This window comes from Melospiza georgiana, chromosome 15 (genome assembly GCF_028018845.1).
Source record: "Melospiza georgiana isolate bMelGeo1 chromosome 15, bMelGeo1.pri, whole genome shotgun sequence".
In the NCBI taxonomy this organism is placed as follows: Eukaryota; Metazoa; Chordata; class Aves; order Passeriformes; family Passerellidae; genus Melospiza; species Melospiza georgiana.
The window spans coordinates 6,414,619-6,433,771 of record NC_080444.1 but is presented as its reverse complement, the minus strand read 5'-3'; the positions used below and the strand labels follow the sequence as shown (position 1 = coordinate 6,433,771).

Below are 19,153 nucleotides of genomic sequence, written 5' to 3'. Positions count from 1 at the left end.
GTGTCCAGAGCAGCATCCCAGAGCCCACCAGCTCACATCCCTTTGTGCCAGAATCCTGATCCCTCCAGCCATAGCCAGGCAGGCTTTGCTGGGCTATCCCTGCTTTGTGTTACAGCACCTGGGGGGGGCACAGATGGTGTGGGGAGCAGAGGGTGCCCTGGTGGGACGTGGTTGTGACACAACAGGCTCCCCCATTTCCCGCTGTGGCCACCCCATGGGGGTGTGTGGGTCAGAGCTGGACCCCACGTCCACGTTGCCTTCCTGGCTGCCCGTTCAGCTGCTGTGTTTGTGATTAGGGTCAGCACAAAGGACGGAAGTGGCTGATGCAGTGGCCCTGATGCTGGGAGGGCCCGGGTCTGCCCTGAGCTGGGAGCTCATTGAAATGGAGGAAAAGGAGCAGGAAAATGGGGATCAGCCTTGAGGCCCTCATCTGGAGCTTCTTTGTTGAGACTTTGTGGTCCAGCTCCCACCCTTCCCCTTCTCCCCACTGTATGAGGTGTGGAGAACACAAAGCCCCCACTTTGTCCCCCAAACCACTGACATGGGATTGCTGAGGCTGCTGCTTCTTGCAGATCTGTAATCCCTACAGCCAGCAGCACCTTGGCTGGTGCACACACACACCCACACACATACCCATACACCTACACAGACCCAAACACACCCCCACACACACCCACACACACACACATGTACACCTCTGGTTAAACAGCACTGGGGAGGGAGGGGACAGTCTGTGACAGCCCCAGAGCAGTGACTCCCACCACACTGGTGCACCCAGGGGAAAGTGCTTGTGTGCATCCAAGCCCTGACCCTCAGCCTTGCTGGCAGCACCTTCCCTGCTGGGGATGCCCTGCCTGGAGCAGAGGGTGTGCCCTGCCAAAGCCTGGTACCCCTGGAGGATGCTCTGCTCCCTGATGTGCTGCTCCAGCTTTTGGGGGAGGAGATGGGACTGGTGGTGCTGCTGATGGGCAGCAGGGACACGTAGGGCTTGGGGTCTTTGTGAGCTGGGACATGCCTGAGCTGCAGGAGCTGTACCTGGGGGACATTTGCTGAAGGTGGAGGAGGTGATGGGAATAGTAGGGTGGGAGCCCTGCCTGGTGACGTTAACACCATGTCCCCAGTGCCCTCCTCATCCTCCTGGTGCTTGTCCTAGTGGCCTCCTCACTGTCCTCATGCCCTGGGGCAGCACTGGTGCTGTTTATATTCAGAGCCAAGTGCTGGGTCAGATCTGGCCCAAAGCAAGTCTGTGTGTCCCGGCTGACCCCTTTCACCCCCAGACACCCCCTCACCAGAGCAAAGGGTGCACGGACTGCGTGGGTGGGAGGCCAGGGTCCCTCTGCAGCCCCACACGGGCTGGGGAAATGCAGGAGTAAATGTCCCGTGAAGTGCTCCATCACTGCTGTGAAATGCTCCATCACTGCCGTGAAATGCTCCATCACTGCTGTGAAATGTTCCATCACTGCCGTGAAAGGCTCCATCACTGCTGTGAAATGCTCCATCACTGCTGTGAAATGCTCCATCACTGCCGTGAAGTGCTCCATCACTGCCGTGAAATGCTCCATCACTGCCGTGAAATGCTCCATCACTGCCGTGAAAGGCTCCATCACTGCTGTGAAATGCTCCATCACTGCCATGAAAGGCTCCATCACTGTGGTCCGTGAGGCGCCCCGAGGGCTCGGCCAGCCCAGAGCCCTGCCCCGACTGGGGGCACTGGTGAGAGCAGCCCCGGTGAGAGCAGCCCCGGTGAGAGCAGCCCCGGTGAGAGCAGCCCCGGTGAGAGCAGCCCCGGTGAGAGCAGCCCGGGCTCGCAGGGCAGCCCCGCAGTCCCCGGTGCCGCCGGTGCTACGTGGCGATGAGGGGCACCTCGCCGGTGGCCATGGGGAAGGCGGCGCCGTCCCCGGCGTGCAGCACTCGGTACAGCAGCTCCTCCTTCTCCCGGCGAGCCTGGTCCAGCAGCTGCGCCTCCTTCTCCAGAGCCCCGCGGGCCGCCTGGAGCTCGTCGGAGAGCTGCCTGCGGGCACAGGGCACAGCCTGAGCGCCCACCAGCCCCTCTGCTCCCTGCAAAGCACCCGGTGGCACCGCAGGCTGCGAGGTGCTCCCGCACTGCCGCCTGTCCCCGCCGGCAAAGATGTCACCTGTGCCCCGAGGGGTGGGACCAGCACTCACCTCGCCATGACCAAGTGGTTCTGGGTGCGAACTTGCAGGTCCTCGTTCTCCTGCTGGAGAGTTTTCACCTTCTCCTCCAGCTGAAGGTTCCTCTCCTCCTGGAAGGGGGCAGGAGGGTGAGGAGAGAGCTGGGAAGCACTGCTGAGCCCCCTGCCACCCCATTTTGGGTGAAATGCTGGCCTGGTGGCATTGCTCACCCATCCCCTCCCCATGCCAAGAGAGGAAATGGGCTCCATCCACCTTTACTCCAGCCGCAGTTTCTGGGCAGAATTTAGGTGGGTAGAGGAGCTGAAAAGAGGAAAGCCCATCTGTGACCCCCCCTTTCAACCCACCACGGTCTCCAGGTGCAGCAGCTTCTTGTCCAGGCCGTGGATGTGCTCGTTCTTCATCTCGATGACGAAGTGCAGGCTCTCCAGCTCCTGCTCCCAGAACGGGCTGGGGCTCCCGTGCTCCTGCAGGGCCATCACTTGTGTCCAAGGGAGCTCAACACCCCCCAGGACAGGCTTTGCTCCCCCCTTCAGCTGTCCTGTGCTCCCCTCTGGTTCCAGCCCCCCCTGCCAGGGTCCATCAGAGAGGCCCCTTGGCTCTGGGTCAGCACCCATAGCAGGTCCCTCCCTGCCACCCTCCCTGCACCTGGATGTGCTTCCTGTAGTCTGTTCTCAGGAGTGACTCCTCCATCCGCTTCATCCTGTCCTGGAAGGATTTCAGCTGGGAATTCAGTGCCTGAATTTTCTCCTAGGAGAACCAGGGGAAAAGCAGAATGAGAGGTATCTGGGGTTTCTTTCTGGGCTGTGGTACCCAAATAACACCAGGGCTGGAGGAGCTGGTGCAGTCCCCAAGCACACCAGGGACTGAGGTGGCCATGTGGGGCACCATGACAGAACCATCAGATGGTCCTCAAGCCCTCCACAAGCCTCCCTCCCCAGGGATTTCTCTGCTGGTACCTGTAAGGCTGCCTCAGACCTGTGGTGGGACTCTGTCAGCAGCAGCTTCTCCTGCTCGTGTGCTCCCTGGATCTCTGTGGGGGAACATGAGCTGAGTGCCACCAGTGTGGGGACATTGGGGCAGCTGGCTCCACCTGAGCCCCACAGAGGTGGAGAGCTGGGAACAGCATCCCCATGGCCCCACAGGCAGCCAAAGGCACAGGGCAGTAGCAGGAGAGGGGAGCTGCAGGGAGCCCCAGTGCCCTGGCACACACCTTGCAGGGTTTCTGTGTGCTCTCTCCTCAGGGCATCAAGCTGTTCCTTCAGCTCCCACTCTTTTCTCTTTTCCACCTGGGAAGAAGTTGGATGAGAAATCTCAGTGTGAGGGATGTAGAGCTTCACTGCTTTGGGCTTCCTCACCCTTTCTTAGACCCATCCTTCTCCCAAAAATGGGAGAGCCCAGCATGTGCCAGGGAAGACCAGGCTGGTGACATGCTCCATGCCCAGCTGCGGCCTCCAGCAGCACCAGCTCTTCCAGCTCACCTGGATCTCGATGTCCTGGGAGATGCTGGCAGTGCCTGCCTGGCCGGCATCCTGCTGCTCCTCCTCCTCCTCCTGGCCTCGGAGGAATCTCGTGCTCTCCGCCCACTCCTCAGGCCGCGCTGCCTTCTCGCCGTGCTCAGGAAGCAGGCAGGCCTTGGCTGCGGGACAAACACGGCTGAAGCAGCGCTGGCTGCCTCCCCCTGGCTGGGCTGCCTGCACACCCTGGGCAGCTGAACCTGCCAGCGCCAGGGCCGGGTTCAGCACTGCTGCCCTCCCACTGGAGAAACACCTCCCTCCATCTCTCTGGTCCATGTCGGGATGGTGCTGCCAGGCTCAGAGAGCGCACAGAGCTTGTCAGTCTCCTGTTCTGGGGATGACCTGTCTGACTGACAGGAGGGGATGCCCTTGTCTCTGGGATGCCCTGTTTGCCCTCCTGCACCAGCATGCACCTACATCCTCCCCATCCTCCCTGGTGCCATGCTGGGGCCTGACCACTGCTTCCTTAATATCACTCTGAGAAAGCAAAGCAGGGGGAAAACACATTTTTTTCCTCACCATTCTGTGTCTTCAAGGCTGAGAGCTCCTGGGAAGCCGATCCCCTCTGCTGCTGGGCTTTTAGCTGTCTCTGGCAGAGAGAGAGGGGGCTGGAGCAGGGGGGAACAGAGTGGGGCAGGTGGCTGCAGGCAGAGAGCACCCTGCACTCAGCCCACATCAGCTCTGCTAAAACACAGGTCCTGGTGGAGCAGTGGCCCCTCCCCAGCCCCCTGCCCTCTCCCAGCACTGGGCACCCATGGGTGTGCATGTACTGCCCATCAGGCAGCCTCAAGCTCATGCCAATTCCCTGCATCCCAGACAGATCACCAGGTAGCATTCAGCTGGAAAACCTGGGGGATGCCACCCCCACCGACACGGTGCTGGTGCAAAATGGGCTCCATTAGCAAAACTTTTGGTTGGGGAGAGCAGGCAGCACTTGGCAGGGCCCAGCTTTGTCACCCCCTTGCCACCCTCCTCCTGTCCTGGGACGCTCAGCTCAGTCTGGTCCCTGGCACCTTGCAGCCCCCCAAACACAGGGCTCTGCCAGGGCCTTACACAGATGGGCTTTGACACAGCTGGAGCAGGAGTGAGAAATGAGAAATAGCCATAAATCAGAGGCGGTCCAGCCCCTGTGCAGGGCTGGCAGCAGGCGGGAGCAGGCGGCCAAGCAATGAGCTCAGGAGTGCAGGAATGCGCTGCACAGCCCCGCACGCTGCCTCGGGGCTGAGATAACCCAGAGCCAGGAGCTGCCTCCAGCAACACAGCTCCGTGGGATGCCTTCCAGCCCTGCATGGGATTAATTTAGTCACTTGGAGGGGAGAAAAGAAAAAAAAAAAAAAAAGTGGATATATTTTTATCAGTTGCTGAAAGATAGAAGCAAAGCTCGCAGGCTCTCGGCTCGGCCTCGCTGGCAGAGGGCAAATGTGGTCCCTGATGCCCATCACTGAGATGTGATTCTGGATATTGCATAGGTGCACGAGGAGTGAGAAAATTCGCCTGAAGGCACGGAGCTGCTCTCCATCCCCGGCAGAGCTGTCCCTAAAACTGCCGATCGCTGAGGAGAGCAGCCCTGTGCCCGCTGTGCCGGCTGCTCCCCGGCTCGGCCCCGCACGGCGGCGCGGCCAAATCCGGCCCGGATTAGGGAGCCTGGCTTGGGAAAAAGCACGGGAAAGCAAACAGCCGCCCCTGTCCCCGCCTCCCCTGCAGCCCCCCTCCTGGAGCTGGGGGCAGGCGCAGTTCCAGCGAGCAGGAGAGCTCCAAGGCTCTGGGAAGCCACGGCTTTATCTTCCCTTCTATGGCATGAGCAGCCGCGGCGTTGAACGCGGCCCAGGCGAGGGGGCGAGGAGGCAGCCGGCAGTCCGAGCTCACAGGGCTCGTTCTCCTTGTCCATGCAGCTCATCCAGAAAGCGAGGGGTGCCCTGGGATGCTGCTGAATCCTGGCACACCTGACTGCAAAGTGTCCGCAGGAATCCCTGCCTGTCCCCTGACACGCCTCACGCCAGCCCGCATCTCCCTGGCATTTACCGTACCCCTGTCCTGTCAGGGGTTTTGAAGTCAGGGGATGGGGGCAAGGGGAGAGATAAATGAGATAGTTGAGGCTCTGCAGTCCTGAGGGCATCACAGGAGTCCTAAAAGGCCTTCTCCCCTAGCCCCACACCCCATATCCCCCCCTCTTTTTCAAAGTCTGTGTAGGAGGACCCTGCTGACACAGGGGGGTGACACACACCTCAAGGGTTTTGGGTGATCTCAGCAGAGCTGAGAGCAGGATGCTGTTACCAGCTCCAGGAGGGACCCCAAACCCCCAAACCAAACCACCTCTACTGCATTCGTCCTGCTCACTGGCATAAGTGATGCCTAAGGACAGAGAGTTGAGGGCTGGTGACCTCCATAGCACAAGCAATGTCCCCAGCACACACCCAGGGAATCTTCACCTCTCCCCCACACCCCAAATCCAGCAGGATGGGACCTCAGAGCCCCTCAGTCTCTAAAGGAAGATGATTTGAGACACCAGCACTGAATTCAGAAACAGGTGAAGGGAGCAACAGGTTCACCAGCATCAACAGACAAATCTAAATACTTGCCCTGAGGCTATGAGTGAGGCACCTTCCTACCTCTAGGAGCAATTAAAACAGCATCTAGAGCTAATTTTAATCATAAGCACTCAATTGTCCTTTGGAATAAAAGCTCCACCTCTGGGGTGAACAGCAAAATTTGGCTGAAAGCTCTGAAATATGGAGGGACTTTCCACTGTCACTTCCAGAGAAGCTTTGCGGCACCCAAACCTCTGGTATCGCCTGATGCATTTTGGAGAGCTGGAAAATCATCCTGGAATCCACAGTGAGTGCAAGGAGCAGGTTGGGAATTGCTCCAGCTGGAACAGCTTTGGCCAGGGAAAAAGCAGCCTGATACATCCTGCAGGTGGGGGCCATCCACAGTGTAGCTTATCCTGTAAGTTCTTGGGAACCTCTGCCAAAAATACCTTCTAGCTATGAAAAACCAAAAGTATCTACATTCTCAGAACTAAATATTTCTAATAGTCTGGAGCAGAACTGTTTATGGATGGATTAATAGGGATTTCCAACAGGACCTGAGTCATCTCCAAGGGTTCTGGGGTGGGGAGCACCAGTGCAGAGCAGCTGGCACAGTGTGGGCAGCCGGGGTGGCTGCAGCCTCTGCTTCAGCTCTCAGCGTGAGGTGCGGTTTCGGACTGTATTTTTCTTCCTCTTTTCCTGTTTTACAAGTACATTAAGCAATTCAACCATGCAACCTAGCAAAGGAAATCACAAAGAGGCAGGAAATGAGTATTTAAATCCTGACTCTGCTCCTGGGGAGGAGGCTTTGCTTTGTGGCTGCGGAGAAGGGGGCCAGGATTTGGCCCATGACTGTGACACCTCCCAGGACCCGCAGCCGACGCTCAGCGCTGTCAGAGCAGTGCTGGCACAGCTCCGTGGGACCTGTTTCTAACCCTGCTGCTGTGTTTCCTCCAGCCATGGTGATGGTTGTGTTGGGAGGTGATTATCGCCTCTCCTGCAGTCAGATCTGTGCCGCAGACCATAGGCAAACACTTCACACTGTTGACAGCCCCGAGTTTTGCATTCTGACCCTTCCCTGACTCCTGGTGCTCCGTACAGTTTCTAGCACTTCAAAATAAATTCACCCCAGCCCTGGAAGGCGGCCAAACCTCAGCCCTGACTTTTGGGAAGGCAGCTTGGCCTCTCTCACGCCAGGAGCGTGACCAAAGCGCGAGTGGTGACCGTGAGTGGCCAAGCCGGGGTGGATGGAGCTGAAGGGGAAGGAAACCCCCGGCGCAGCACCCACAGCTCAGGGCTGGGTTCTCTCTGTGCCTCCCTTATCGCCCTGCTGCCCGCAGACTGGTGCCAGGGAAGGATGAGGCTGCCAAGGCACCTCCCCCAGGGCACACAGTGGCTCCTGGTATGTCATCCACCCACCAGACCCAGCCCAGCACCAGCTCCTCAAGGTCAAACCTGGGACTGGCTTCAAATGCAGCCCCCAGCCCCATTGGAGTCCCCAGCCCCATGAATTGCACATGCCTTCTGGATGGGCTTATCCCTGGGGTCTGAAGTCTCCCCTAACCCTAAGCAACCTCAAGGGACCAACTTTGCAAATCCACCCATCAGCATGGAAGGTGAAGGTCTCTCCTCCTGCCTTTTGGTACTCTGGACATGAGAACATGGGCAGGAGTGGCCCCACGCCTGCCCTTATGCCTTTAAACCATAACGGGGATTTTAAGTGCTTCTTTCAGAATGACTTTCAGTCACAGCAGCAGGGCTGTTTATGGGTAATGACTGTTGGTGACACAGGGCTGAGCAGAGCGCGGGCAAGTGCAGGAAGGGAGACGTCTGTAGGCAAATGACAAATTTCCGTGTTTCGGTGAATGTGGGGCTCTCAGCACCTGGGGCCTTGGGGCTGTTGTTTCACCCTGTCCTCTGCCTGTTCTTGAGAGCTCTCAGAGTCACAAACTAGCCCAGAAATATCTGATCTTATGGCATAGCATAGAGTGAGATTTTTTCCATGATGTGGAGAAGCGACCAAGCCTGCAAGTGCTGTAAATAAAGGCACTTGTTGGATGCGTGTGAGCCGTGCCTGCTCCCCCTGCACATCCTGCAGTGGGTTCTGTGCTCCCAAGTGGGGACTCTCACAGCTGGATCTGCAAAGGGCCACCCGTGCCAGGGGTGTTCCTGCCTTCCCTCCTTCCCCTGCCACCCTCCAGCAATCACAACAGCAACAGCAGTAAGCACAGCACATCCAACAGCAAAAACATCTCCCGAGGTCAGTGGTGAGGCACTGGGGCAGCATGAGCACATCAAATAATAACAATAACAATGATAATAACAATCAGCAGATAATTTCAGACCTTGCTGAAGAGCTTTTCAGTACAGAGCAACGTGCTGAGATCTGAGGGGACTCAGAGTGTTCCCCTACAGGAGCGATGCCTTCAGCTCAAGGGGACACAGCCTTTGGGATGAGGGAGGATGCTGTGGGAAGCTGGCAGAGGACTAGCTGGGGGAACCCATCCCTGTCATCTATGGGACCAGCATTTCCCACGGGCATCCCAGATCCTGCACCCCGTTAACTATAAAATCCCCGTGATGTCGGCCTGAGCCTGGAGGGGTGCAGCAGAGTGCAGGAGGATGCAGGAGGGCGGGTGGCTGCCAGCTTTCATTGTCCCCGCTGCCATTTCCCCCTCCACAATGCCCGTGGGGTCCCACACAGCCGGGGACAGCCACACCGCCCGACACCACCGCTCCCGGGACAGGGAGGAACCCACGCCGGGTGCCCCAGCACCCCACGTCCCCAGCAGTGCGAGCAGGACTCCCCGCGAACATCAGCCCCGCGCGAACCCCAACTCCATCGAGCCCCGACAACGTGTGCACTCTCTCCCACGAGAGCCCGACCCCACGGAGCCCCGACCCCGAGAGAAGCCCAGCCCAAGCCCAGCCCCAAAGCCCCCGCAGCCGCTACCTCGGCACCGACGGGGCAGCAGCGCAGGGCGCTGCCGGTGCAGCCCATGGAGCCCCGGCGGGACCCGCTCAGCCGCGGGGCGCGGGGCGCGGCATCCCCCGGCGAGCGGCACCGCTCCGGGACGGGACGGGACGGGATGAGCCGCCCCAGCTGGCAGGCAGAAAAAAAAAAAAAATAAAAAAAAAAAGTAATAAAAACGTCCGGCAGCTGTTGACAGGCAGAGCCGGGAGAGGGTGCTCTGCACCCCCGAGCCGCGGGCAGGGCCCCCGGCCGCAGCCTGCCCGCCCCCGGGGCTGGCCCTGCGCCCCCTCCACCCCGGGGTGTCCCCGCCCTGGGCCGGGGTGCTGCGGGAATGCTCTGTCCCACGACCCCCTGCACTGAGGATGCTCCGTTCTGGGTGTGGGACAGGGAGAGCCGGACCCCTGCGTTGGAGGTGTCCCCTCCTGGGCGAGGAGAAAGGGGAACAGGAGCCCTGCACCAGGCTCCTGGGGTGGGAGCAGGACCAGCTGCTCAGGGGGCTGCCTCTGCTGAACCCACCCCAGCCCGCTTCGGAGTAGGGATGAGAGTGAGAAAGCAGAATCCATCTGCCTTTTACCATCAGCCCACCAAGTTTCAGCTTGTGTGGGGGTACTTGTGGACAAGTGGTGGGTTTGGGGTGTTACTCCTGGCAGGAGCTCTGCTCTGGGGGTCGTCGTGCTGGCTGGAGAGGGTTTTGGTGTGATCCATATTGCCTGAGGGATTGCATCCTGACAACCCTTCCCTTGAGCATCCCACACACCCCAAACGCTGGGCCTGGAGCCAGGGTTCCTTTTCCAGGGGGAAATCCTACACTTTGGAAATGGGTCCTGAACACGTAGGGAAACACATGGATTTGAAAGTGTCCCATCTAAAAAATAATGCGAGGAAAGGTAGGTTCTTCCAAATGTTTTGATTTTGATTTTATTTTTGAAATACTTAAAAAAATTATTATTTTTATAGATTCCTGAATGACCACACATTTTGACCTGAATACCCATTGCTGCTAACCAGAACTGCTGAAATGGGAATGTTTGAACCTGATCACGAGGCCGTGCCTGTATGGAAACATCGCAAGTTTTTTGTCAACAAGTTTCTATTCTGACATTTTCCAAATATCCCCTGGGAGAAGTCCAAGCAGCCTGTGGCTCTGGGGATGCCAACACCTTGGCATTTAGCCTGGGCAGCGAGGGAGGAGTGGAGGTGCCTGGTTGTCCTGTCACGTTCGGCTTGGAGGTGTTTTTCTTGCCCTGGTAACCCTGGCACGGGAGGAAATTGTGAAACACCACTTGGATGGGAGGGTGGGGAAGGTGAGGGGCAGGCCCACGATGCCCCAAGTCTCCAGGGGACTGGTGGGGCCAGTTGCCTGCGTCCTCTTGGGTGGGTGCTGCCAAACCTGAGTGAAATTTTGTGAGTCACAGAAGCCTCTGGCATCTGCTCCCACTGCTCAGAAACCACCGAGAGCGTCTCAGTTCTTATCTCTCCCAGCACTTCAGCATGGGGCAAGTCTCCTTCCCTGCATGAGAGTACTTATTTGGGCTGAGCAGATCGTTTGTGGGATAAAAGCCAAGCGCAAGGTGCTGTTCTCCACCTCTCCAGGGTTAATTAAAAATCCTGGTCCAGACTTCAGAGACTGCAGGCCTACAGTGGCAAGCACAAAGCACATGCAGATTTCCAGGCTGAATTTACATCGCTGGAGCCTGGCTGCAAAGAGAAGCAACTGTGTGGGCAGCTGATGAGGACCCTGTCCAGCTGCCATCACATCTTGCTGGTGCACAAAGGGACAGTAGTTTGCACATGTGCTGGTGGGAATTTCAGCTTTTTACTGTGAGGTGCTGAGGGGGTGCTTGGAGACACCCCCGTGCCACAAAATGGGGCTCCTGGTAGGATTTTTCATGACGATGGTGGAGAAAAAACAGTTTGGTCACATCAGACTAAGGCAGAGCTGGGGCTTGGGGATGTGCCTGTTCAGCAAAGCCAGCTGCAGCACCCCCATCCCCAGATCCCCAGCCTCTGCTTGCAGGCTCTGCTGTGACAGCCCTGTGCTTCTAGATTGCTGCCTTTTGGGGACACGGCTGCCCAGACCATGTTACATCCTCCCTTCAGCCTGTGGGTGCACTTGTGAGGCTGCCTGCCAAAAGCCCTGCCTGTGCTACCCCAAACCTCTCTTATTCTAGCTTGCTTTTAGCAATTCCTCAGTTTCTCCAGTCTTTCCTGTGGAAACTGCATGGGATATGTGCCTGCCAGACTGGTCTTTCATCTCAGCCCTGCCTTATCCTCCTCTGCCCCAATGCAGTGAAAACTTGCTCCCTTTTCAGCGCAGCACTTCAGCAGCCAGAAACTGTTCTGTTCAGCTGCTTTTAAGCAAAGCAGGGGGTTTCCATGGCATTGTAGGGGTAACCAGAGCACCCTGGGGATCCGGGGAGCACAAGGGCCTGGGGACTGCATGAGGCAGCCTGGAGAAAAAGGGGACTGTGGGAGCGAGGGAATTTCAAGCCATGCAAAGACAGGAAAATGAGTCCAGGAAAGCAGAGGTGGTGTGGTGCCCCCACCTGAGGCAGCTTCAGCTCACTTTGAAGTTTGCTCTAATGTCTTTTTTTGGTGTTATCTTGATGTCTCCCCAGGAATGACAGCAGCTGGAGACATCTCCAGGGCTTTGTCTAGAAAAGCGAGACAAGGAGGCTTTATCACATGCTCGGCTGAATTGCCGCAAATGGGATAACAGCTGGAAAGTCGAGGTAATTTGTACCAATGGTCATTTAAAATGTTTGCCAAAGCTTTTGGATAAGAAAAGCATTTGTGCAAACTGTTGAAATGTCTCTTGTGGCTCTCTCTCTGGTTCTAGCTGGTAAGGACTGGGCACAACAGGATGGGTACAAGGCAGTGTCAGTGCCAGCCTGGCATGGTCTGTTTGCAGAGTGGTTCTGTGAGTGCAGATGGGGTAATTATTTTTTTTTCTTGTTTGTATGTCTTATTTTCAGAAACCTAGTCTGGAAAAATAAAAAAAAAGAGAGGTGGAGGATATTTTGCTGGAAGGTTTTTGGGTGATGAGCTGGCATGTGGTGATGCCTGATGGGTCCTGGTAGAGCTGCAGCCCAAGCAAGGGACAGAGAGTGGTCGTAGTTAAACCGTGCTCATCATTTGCCATCTGTTTGCTTTTGTAAATGAGAGGTAATGATGTTCTGGCTGCTTTTCTTCAATGCAAATCTCAGGTGTTTAGCCAGGTCTGCTGAGACCTCGTGACTCAATTTTGCATGGGTGAGATAGCTGAAAAAACTGTTTGAATTGGAGAAGTTCTCACATGTGTTGGAGCCCAAAAAAAGTCACAGGCTCTTTTAGTGGGGATTTAGGTCACACATGATTCTGCCTTGAGGTAGTGAAACGATTTCAAGTCATTCCTGTCCCTGCCTGTGCTTTTCCAAGCAAAAAGATGTGGGTTAACCTGTTCTCGCAGTCCTTTATTCTCTTTTTACCCCCATGGCAAAATGAAGTGGAAAAGGATGGAAAAGGGAAGTGAAACCTTCACTCACAATGGCTGTGAGAAGCAGAAAAGCATACGAGATACCAGTGGCTTGAGGTGAGGGGCTCTGCTCCCCTCCCAGCCCCAAACACAATGCTCCTTCTGTGTCCCCATGCCTCCCTACCCTTATCCCTGTCCTCCGGCTGCTCCAGGGCCTCAAAGTGAAAGCTAATCCCCGGGGATAACTTTCCACCCCGCTCCCGGCTGGGAGGTGCGGGCTATTTATGCCTCACCCTGGAGCCTGGGCAGCGGATCGGCGGCGCAGTTGTCGCTGCGGGCTCGGGGTGGGCAGCAGCGCCCAGCGCGTCCCCTGCCTGCTCCCACGCCCTGCCGCTCGCTGCCGCCCGGCCTCGCTGCTAAATAAGGACGGAAGGCTAAAAATAGAGCTGAGACGGGGCTTTGGACAAGGCAGGCAACCCTTGCCAGGGCTGGGAGCAATACGGGGAGGCCAAGCAGTGTCCGTGTGCGAGGGAGAGCAGAGCTGAATGTGGGGAAGGGTCTCACGAGTGGCTCCTGACTGCGCTGTGGCAGGGGGGGAGGGCTGAGACCTGCCACACTTGTGTCATGAGTGCTCGGCTGGCTCAGTCCCCTGCGCAGGATAAAAGCATCTGTCCACCAAAATATATGGGAAAATCCATGCTGCTGTGCCATCCTGATAGAGGGGTACCCGTGTCACCATTCCAGCATGATGGGGGTGCCTGGGGCAGCTCTGTCTGGAAAATGATCCGCAAACAGGGGGTAGGAATGGAAGAGGGGATGATAAATCCAGCATTTTACATAGATGGGTGGTAGGGGTGCTGTGGCAAACTGCCCACTCGGGGGCTACCCGATGCCAGCGTCCCCTCCCCCCTGCTCACACGCATCGGGTGTGAGGGTCTCAAATATCTGAAATATCTCAAATATCTCTGCTCTTCAGCTGCCGCCTGCCCTGTGCCGAGCGCGGGGGGAGCGTGGGTGTCCCGGGCACTGCCCAGAGGGTACCGACCCTCGCACAGCCGGGGCACCCCCGGGCGGGATGTGCGGAGGGCCGCAGCCCTGGCTGGAGGGGTGGGTGGTGGGGAGGCGGTCGTGCTTCCCCCAGGGCAGCGGGGCGATGTGTGTGCCCCGGCGGGGTGGGTGCAGCTCCCGCCCCCCCGCTCCCAATGCCGGCTCTGGGATCTTGGGAAAGCGGCGCTTCCCGTCCCAGCATCCCTGCGAGTCCAGTCCTGCGCTTGGCAGCCAAACCAGGGAAGGGAGGGGAAAAAAAAAAGAGAGCAAAAGGGGAAGGGAAAATGGGAGCGTCCTCGGGGGAAGGAGTGGCATCGGGCGGTGGTGGGCCGGGCTCCGAGAGAGGGCTCGTCCCCTCTGCTCGGGGCTTCAAAGACCGGCCGCTGCCCGCCCGGTGCCGCCGAGGTGCCTGCCCTCCTCTCGCCTCCCCACCGCTCGGAGCAGCTCCCGGACTCGTCCCGGCCCGTTCCCGGAGGATGCTGTGCGCGGGGCTGGCGCTGGCGCTGTGCGCGCTGCAGCTCGTCCCGGCCGCGCTGGCCGGGCCGCAGCCGCCGCTGCTGGTGGAGCGCAGCGGGGCCCGGCGGCTCAGCAAGGTGAGCGGGACCCCGCAGCCCCCGGGCCGCCGGAGGGGACTCGGCGGGGCGGAGAGGGGTGAGACTCCGTCATCCCGCTGGGATTGCAGGAGACAGGAGCTTTTCCTATCCCGCTGGTGGGTGCGTGTTTGTGCCTGGGCAGGGGAGTGGGTCCGTGGACCCCTGGAGCTTTTCCCATCCATTTACGGTGGAGGATCGCTGGTGTTTGTGCCTGGGCAGGGGAGTGGGTCCGTGGACCCCTGGAGCTTTTCCCATCCAGTCACGGTGGAAGATCGCTGGTGTTTGTGGCTGGGCAGGGGAGTGGGTCCATGGAGCCCCGCACCCCCCCGCGCTGGGAGCAGTGCTGGAGGTTGGAGGCAGCTCGGAGCAGGAGGGATCGTGTTTACAAACACTTCTCAACGCTGAAACCCAGCGGCCTCTTCTTTCGGCTGGTCGTATCCCGGCTCTCATTTTGCCCCTTCATGAATCTTTTCCAGCCCAGGTTCTTCTTCCCTATTCCCACGGAGTTCTGGTCTGGCTCATTAACACGCGCTGATTAAGACACAGCCAGTTACTATGTGTAACTCTCACGCGGTGTGAAGGGAAATATCGCAATTTATTTTCCAGGATTCCTGCGCTTGCCCGAGGGAAGGGGAAACCGGTTGGGAAGGCTGCAGGGTGCTCGGCGGGCAGCATTCTGCAGCCACACACTGATGCTCAGCTCGCTGGAGCCTCTTTGCCCGGAGACTCTCGGGCTGGGGGCCCCCAGCTCTGGCTCAGTGTTGGGGTGCAGCCTACCCGTGTCCCGGCTTGTCCTGAGCCCTGTGTCCTGCCCTGGGCTGCTCCCGGCGGGCCAGCGGGATGTGGGATGGGCTGCTCGGCTGCGTGGGCTGCGCTGTGCCCGCTGGGGCTGCCGTGTGGCACCAGGCAATACAGCCTCCACCGGTTCTGCGGCTGCCAGCAGGCAGGAGAGCCCCGCGTCATGCCGTGGGGACACGGGATGCTCCAGCCAAACCTGCTCTGGGAGGGAGCTGGGGCTGGTCTCTGCCATTTGCCTCTGGCAGGCTCAGAAGTGGCTGTTCCAGACAAGTCTTGCTAGCCCTCCACCTTTGAACCAAAGTGTCTTTACTGGTGGTGGCTGGAGAGGTTGGTGTGGCTTGTAGGGAACAGGGGAGATGTCCCAGAGTGACTCTTAACTCAGACCAGACACATAAGTGATGTCTCTCATTCGGGTAACATCTCCTTATGTGTGGATTTTCATTATCACATTAGGGCAGTGCTGCTTCCCTGGCTCATTTGTACTCTGGATCAGGATTTGTACTCATTTGTAGCTCAGGACCAGGCCCCTGGGGTGCATCAGGCAGAGGATGAGCACAGACACTCATCTGGTCCCCGAGTGTGATTCCTGCTCCTATGTGGAGCTAGGTGGCTGGAACTGGTGGATGAGGGCTCACAAAGCAGGGCTGGTCCTGGATGAGGTGGGAGGCTGTGTCAGCCCCACAGCCCCCCCAAGGTTCCCCCCACACCATTGCCCAGCATCCCACTGGACAGTGCAGCCACCATCTGGTCCCAGCTTGCTCTGACCTGTCCTCACACACCTTGCTTGGTGCCGTTGGCATGATGGATGCATCTTGCCTTGGTCACACGTCAGGTGTTTGGAGGCAGAGCTGAGGCAAGTTTGGAAATTGCAGTCTGGTAATGCTCTTTGGGTGTAAAGTACATGCAGAGGCACGTGGACAGAGGGTTCTGCAATGTCCTCAGTCTTGGAGAGCCGGGAGTTCAAGAACTGGCATTTGAAGGGGCTGAAGGTCATTTTCTGGCTCTTTGTGAGCAGATGTTTGGCAGGGGTCAGAGGGGCAGCTCTGGATAAACCTCCTGCAAACACAAGGCAAGGCTTGCCCCGCTTCTAACTCCTCCTGTCCCTTGGTGCTGCAGGTTGGTGGCTTTGCTTGGGAGAACTGTGGTGACAAGAGGGACCCCGTGGTGCTGCAGAGCCTCTCTGTGGCACCCGACCCCATCAGCATCCCGGGGAGCCTGCGTGTCAGCGCGGCTGTCAAGAGTGGCAAGACCATGGGCTCCCCTCTGAAGGTAAGTGCCAGATGTCCCTCTGTGTGGTGAGGGAGGGCAGAGCTTCCCCAAACCACTGGCAGCTGGGAAATGGGTGCAGGAATGAGCAGCCCTTGGGGAGTGAGGTGCAGAGAGGTGTGGGGCTGAGCACACTGGGCTCTGTAAGCCAGAACAGGGCAGTGGGCATGAGGAGACCTGTGTTGGGAGCAGACAGTTCAGCTGGAGCCTCCCAACCTTGTTCCTAGGGCAGAAACCACCTGAGTTGTTTCATGTCCTGGGGATGTATTGGCTCCAGGAGGGAAGTGACACCCAAGTGCTGTGGGTGCTTCTGGATGTCACTGCAGCACTTGTTTTTCAGCAGCCAACCCAGCTGCTCCCTCCAAGGACATGGCACAGCACTGCTCTGGGAGCCCTGGGCCATGCCAGCTGCCCTGCAACACTTTTGGGGAGTTTTTTGGAATGAGATAGAACATGTCTCTTGTCTAGAGTGCATGGGCTGTCTTGAGCAATGCTATGGTGTCTGTTTGGGCCTGGGACTGTGGGGTGAGTGCTAGGGGAGTGAGGAGCCAGAGCTGCAGGATGGGAGCACCCTGGGAGTTTTGGGACAGGCAGAAGAGTGGGGAAGCAGGTGGGGATGTGAGGTGTGGGGTGGTGTTAGCTTAAGGGGTCAAACTGAGGTTGGAGGAACAGAAGCTGCAGGTTGAGAGGAACTGAAAGTCAGGAGGGGGAGGCAGGAGGGGGGTTTAGTGACCACATGGACATCCCAAGGATTGCATGATCAGGAGCTGAGGGAGTTGAGTTGGCTGGTGAGGAGCTGTGGGTGCCCCTGCTGGTTGTGCTGGTGCTGAACACCTTCCCTGCAGGCAGCGCTGGTGGTAGAGAAGGCACTGGGTGACCTCTGGATCCAGCTGCCCTGCATTGACCAGCTGGGCAGCTGCACCTACAACGACGTCTGCAGCATTCTGGATGAGCTCATCCCACCCGGCACGCCCTGCCCGGAGCCCCTGCTGACCTACGGCATCCCCTGCCACTGCCCCTTCAAAGCGGTACGGCCGCGCCCCGCGGTGACACTGGCACTGCCACTGGGTGCCCCTGTGCCCTCTGCTGCTGGGCTGGCCTTCTGGCTGACCTCTTGTCTGTCTGTCCCCTCTCTCCACAGGGCTCCTACTCCCTGCCAGCCAGCGATTTTGATGTGCCCGATGTGGAGCTCCCTTCCTGGATGACCAACGGCAACTACCGCGTGCGGGTGGTGGTCAGCAATGGCGGGGAGGAGCTCAGCTGTGTCAAACTGGCCTTCTCCCTGCACTCCCACTGAGGGGTGGCACACTTGCCCTCATATCCCCTCCAGCTTGGTCCCCTGTCCCATCCCATCCTGTGCCAACCCATCCCTGTGAGGTCCTTCCCTCCTGCTGTCAGGAGGAGGCACCTCCTGTCCCCCCCAGTGCCTCCTTCCCTGCTGCACCCAGAGAGGCCCCTTTGGCTGTTCTGCTGTCCCCAAACCCATCACCAGGGTGTCTCCTGCCTGGACAGGGTGGCCTTGGAGCCTAACTCCAGCATGACCTGGGGTTGTAATTTTTTATCCAATTTTTTTTTTCTTCTTATTCCTATCAGGGCAATTTTAGACAAAAACATTCCAGAGAAAAGCAGTATTTCTTGGAGCAGTCCGTGGGGATGAGGGAGTGTTTGGGAGTGCTGGGGCAGGCTAGAGGGATGCAGCACTAGTTGCAGAGGGTGTTCCTGCTTCCCACCATCTCTGGCCAGAGCACAGGACTGTTTTGCAGAAGTGTCCCTACCCCACACAGCAGCTTTGAACCTGCTGTTGCTGCATCCCTGTCCTGCATGGGGAACCAGCTTGGTGGCACAAGGCACCTGTGAAAGGCACCTCCCCATGCTCCTCCTGTGGCAAACAGGAACACCTGAGAAACCACCCAAGCCCCACATGGGCATTCCCACTTAGAGGGGGACCAAGAGGCTGGTGACTCCCAGCAGCAGAAGAGGTTGTTGGTTGATGACTGTGCTCCAGAGGGGGACACAAGGCTGTGATGCACTGCTGGGGCACAGCCTAGCTGAGGACCAGTCACATTCATCTCATTTTTCCTCTGAGAGTGAGCCAAGGCAGGATGCTGCACTGGGACTGTCCTTCCCCTGTGCTGGCAGAGGCACCCAAACACAGCAGCATCCTGAACATGGGATAACTGGGAGATGACCATGAAATCCACCAGCCTAGATCCTGTTTTGGGGTGTCCTGGCTGTGGCTGGGGACTGTCATGTGGGCAGGCAGAGTCCTTCTTGCTGCAGCTTTGGGCAGGGCGTGAGCCTGTCATCACTCCCCTGTGCCAGGTGCCACCAGCCACCCACATCCCTTGCTGTCCCTGCGTGCTTGTGTTTTGTAGCCCCTCCATAGGGCTGGTCTTCTACAAGCACTTTATAGGCCTTAACTGCTGCGGGTGCTCCTCCACCACGCAGATGTGCTCCCACTGCCTTTCTGTGCCCTCCACTCACTTTGTTTCACCCTCTGGCTTTGCCTGGAGAAGCACTAACCCTCTGCCCCTGCTCCCCTTCAGTGCCACGGCAGCAACCTCCTTTTGGGCAGGTTCTGCAGGTTCTTAATAAATCTTTTTACCAGGACGTGGAGCTGGTGCCTCTTGTTGCTGGGGGTGACCTGGAGGTGACATTTATTTCGCTGGAAATAGTGTGGATGTGGGTGTGAGCTGGGGGAAGTAGAGGTGGCGTGGTGGGGGTGACCTGGAGGTGACATTTATTTCGCTGGAAATAGTGTGGATGTGGGTGTGAGCTGGGGGAAGTAGAGGTGCTGTGGTGGGGGTGACCTGGAGGTGACATTT

The 19,153-nt window shown here is 58.2% G+C and overlaps 2 protein-coding genes across 2 annotated transcripts; one reads left to right on the top strand and one right to left on the bottom strand.

Moving 5' to 3' along the window:
* Nucleotides 1-109: 109 nt before the first annotated feature.
* On the bottom strand, nucleotides 110-9,197 carry CCDC69 (coiled-coil domain containing 69). Its single transcript, XM_058035090.1, has 10 exons — nucleotides 9,150-9,197; nucleotides 4,188-4,257; nucleotides 3,633-3,790; nucleotides 3,365-3,440; nucleotides 3,111-3,184; nucleotides 2,800-2,901; nucleotides 2,499-2,618; nucleotides 2,167-2,264; nucleotides 1,290-2,007; nucleotides 110-118 (listed from the first exon to the last, which is right to left on the bottom strand). Exons 1-10 carry the CDS (start codon nucleotides 9,195-9,197, stop codon nucleotides 110-112), a joined length of 1,473 nt encoding a protein of 490 aa, XP_057891073.1.
* A 4,807-nt stretch (nucleotides 9,198-14,004) lies between these two features.
* On the top strand, nucleotides 14,005-18,938 carry GM2A (ganglioside GM2 activator). The gene is made up of 4 exons (XM_058034692.1): nucleotides 14,005-14,264; nucleotides 16,179-16,331; nucleotides 17,174-17,356; nucleotides 17,470-18,938. Exons 1-4 carry the CDS (start codon nucleotides 14,148-14,150, stop codon nucleotides 17,623-17,625), a joined length of 609 nt encoding a protein of 202 aa, XP_057890675.1. The 5' UTR covers nucleotides 14,005-14,147; the 3' UTR covers nucleotides 17,626-18,938.
* Nucleotides 18,939-19,153: the final 215 nt, after the last annotated feature.